Here is a 3,050-nt window from a genome sequence, read left to right as displayed (position 1 = left end):
TGAGCAGGTTGGCCGCCCTCAGCACGGAGCTCTGCTTCTGCACCACGCTCAGGAGGGCGCCCAGCAGCCTGGCAGGGACACACACACACCAGGAACCCCTCAGCAGGGCGGCCTGAGCCAGGGGCACCAGCACCGGGGGCTCAGCACCACCAGCAGCACCTCTCGGGCACCTCCTCCAGAGACAGAGCCCGTGGGCAGAGGCTGGGGGGACAAGAGCCACAGATCTGGGAGATCCCCCAGCTGCAAAGCTCCTGCTGGAGAACCTGGGCTGCCAGGGCTGCCCCTCTTGCTGCCCAGGGACCACCCAGCACCCACACCCCTGCTGCCAGGCTTCAGAGCCCCGGCAGCTCAGCGCCAGGCACAGCTCAAGACCAGGCTCCCCCAGAGACCTTCCTGCGCAGCTTCAGCCCCGCACGGTGCCGGGGGCAGAGGCAGCAGCAGAGGGAGCCTTGGCAGAGCTGCCTCCGGGACCAGCCACGGGGCTTGTCCTGGCTCCCCGGGAGCCCAAGCCCTGCTGGGACAGGGCAGGCCCAGGCTGCAGGCACAGCCCCGGTCCCACCTCCAGCCAGACCAGCCCTGGGGGGGCCACAGGAGGCTGGATGACCCGTCCTGCAGGGGCACACGGCAGGGCCGGGGCTGTGGGGACAGCTCGGGGACACTCACGTCTCCGTCTGGCAGCAGGACAAGCCCTGGAGAAGGCAGCTCGGGTGCTGGGGCTGCAGCTGGAGGGTTCCTGCCTGCTGGGCTGCTCCGGGGCTGCTGGCAGGCATCTCCTCTGGAGCCTGAAGCCATCAGCCAAAAATCCTCACTCACCCAGCCCAGGAGGGACCCCAAGGCCACCCGACTTTGCACCCCGGCTGCCCTGCTGCCTGGGAAGCCTCTCCCAGCTTCTCCCAGCCAAGCCCACCCGGGGACCTGAGCCCCACCAGCCTCCTCTGGGCCCCACGCCGAGCCCCCCGAGCTGCCCACCCCTCCTCTCACCTCCTCCTCTGCTCCCAGCTGAGGACCAAGGGGCCACCCAGCCTCCAGCTGCTCTCCATGCCCCTCCCTGCCATCAGCCAGGCCTGAGGAGCAGGGCCTGGGGACAGGGGCCTCCGACCTACACAACACAGAAGCACTTGGCTTGGAAAAGACCTTGAGGATCATTCAGCCCAGCCCTGCCCAGGCCACCACTGCCCCCTGTCCCTCAGCAGCACAGCTCCAGGGCTTGGAACCCCCTCCAGGGATGGGGACTCCAGCCCTGACAACCCTGCCAGGGAGAAACTGTTCCCAAGGTCCAACCTCCCCTGGCACAGCCCGGGGCCGGTTCCTCTCCTCCCATCACAGCAGCCAGAGGAGAAGCCACAAGCCCTGGAGCTGCCCAAGAAGCTCTGGGGGGCATCCAAGAGACGTGGCCCTGGGAACCCAGCTCCCCTCACGCTCGTGCCCGGGGGTCCCTCGGGCTCTGAACGAGACCCGAGCCCAGCTGAGCTGATGGTGCCCACCAGCAGAGCAGCTCAGCTGCTTCCCCACAGAGCCCAGCTCTGCCCAGCACCACAAGCCTGCAACCTGAGAAGAGCCAGGAGGTGCCCCCAGGCTCCCTGTGCCCCCCCCCTCACCTGGGCAGCCCCCCCGGGCTGCAGACGAGGGCAGGTGGCAGCACCAGCGCCCGCTCCTCTGCCTCCTGCTGCCCGCGGAGCTTGGCCCGCAGCTCGGCCACCTGCGGGGGAGGGAGGGGCGGCTGCTCAGAGGGGCTCCCGACCCCCGCCAGCCCCGAGGGCCCCCGCCAAGCCCGGCCCGAGGCAGAGCCCTCCCCTCCCGGCACCGCTCACCTCTGCCTGCAGCTGCTGGCAGCGCACGGCGTGTCTGCAGCGCGGGCACCGGGAGCCCAGCACCTTGGGCTTCAGCGGCACAGACAGGGCAGAGGGTCCAGCAGCGCTGGGGAGCACGTGTGTCCCCAGCACCCCAGGACTCGGCCTCCCCCAGGGTCCCCCCAGCCCCGGGCTGGCTGCGGGGGACACCGGCCGTGCTCAGGGCCCTGCTGGCACGGGCAGGAGCCTCGCCGGGCTCTGCCCCAGGGGCTGCAGCAGAGGACACGGCGCCCGCAGCTCCAGCCCCTCCCGCTGCCCCCGGGACCGGGAAACTCCCGCTGGAGCGGGGAGACCCCCCTGCCCGGGGGGGAACGAGGCTGAGCAGGAGCAGCTGAGGGAGCTGGGGGGGCAGCCCGGAGAGCAGGAGGCTGAGGGGAGACCTGCTGGGGGCTCTCAGCAACCTGCTCGAGCTGCAGAGCTCCCTGCTCCCTGCACAGGGGCTCGCCCTGCCCGACCCCCCCGGCTCCCCCCCAGCGCCCCCGGCCAGGACTCTCCCCAGCGCTTCCCTGAGGAACACGCCCCGGGCCCCTTCCCAGCAGCTCCCAGAGCCCCGGACCCCGCCGGGACAGGAGCCTCACCGACCGCTTGATCTCCTTGGCCCGGCTGGCGTACTTGAGGGTGTTGTAGGTGTCCTGGTGGGCCAGCCCCGAGGGGCTGACGGCGGCGATCACCACGGTGCGGCAGCTGCCGCCGATGGAATCCTTCAGCAGGCGGGTTAGCTTGCTGTCCCGGTACGGGACGTGGCTCTTCTTGCTCTGCAGCAGGAGACCGAGGGGCTGCTCAGCTCCCAGCCCCGGGGGGCAGCGCCAGGAGCGGGGCCAGCAGGACCAGGGGGGGTCTCCTCTGCGCTGCTGAGGCCCCAGCGGGACAAGAGGGGCCGGGTCGGGGCTGCCCAGCCCCAGCACGACGGGGCACCTCGCCCGCAGCCCCCCGCAGGGCAGAGCCCCTCGGGGCCACCCCAGCAGGGTCACCTTGGCATCAGCCAGGGCGTTGATGACGTTGATGAGGGCCAGCAGGGAGCGGTTGATGTTGGCCCCCTCCCGCAGCCGCTCCCCCCTGGTGTTGGCCACCGAAGCTCGCTCCGAGCCCGCCAGGTCCACCAAGCTCAGCTTGCCCACGCGCAGACCCGCAGCCAGGCCACCAGCCACGTCCTGCTGCTCCACGCAGACCTGTGAGGACACGGGGGGCTGAGGCTGCCGC

General features: G+C 71.3%; 1 protein-coding gene across 1 annotated transcript in view; it reads right to left on the bottom strand.

The window, feature by feature from the left end:
* Window positions 1-99: 99 nt before the first annotated feature.
* KIF18B (kinesin family member 18B) overlaps window positions 100-3,050 on the bottom strand; it is an 11,893-nt gene continuing 8,942 nt past the window's right edge. Inside the window, exons 6-11 of the mRNA XM_009996661.1 lie at window positions 2,822-3,019; window positions 2,429-2,605; window positions 1,812-1,880; window positions 1,599-1,699; window positions 982-1,099; window positions 100-201 (exon numbers count right to left, since the gene is read on the bottom strand). Coding sequence (XP_009994963.1) covers window positions 100-201; window positions 982-1,099; window positions 1,599-1,699; window positions 1,812-1,880; window positions 2,429-2,605; window positions 2,822-3,019 — 765 coding nt within the window. The remainder of the gene's footprint in view (window positions 202-981; window positions 1,100-1,598; window positions 1,700-1,811; window positions 1,881-2,428; window positions 2,606-2,821; window positions 3,020-3,050) is intronic.

Source organism: Chaetura pelagica, unplaced genomic scaffold (assembly GCF_000747805.2).
Source record: "Chaetura pelagica isolate M959 unplaced genomic scaffold, ChaPel_1.0 scaffold794, whole genome shotgun sequence".
Taxonomy (NCBI): Eukaryota; Metazoa; Chordata; class Aves; order Apodiformes; family Apodidae; genus Chaetura; species Chaetura pelagica.
This window is presented reverse-complemented; position numbering and strand designations above follow the sequence as displayed.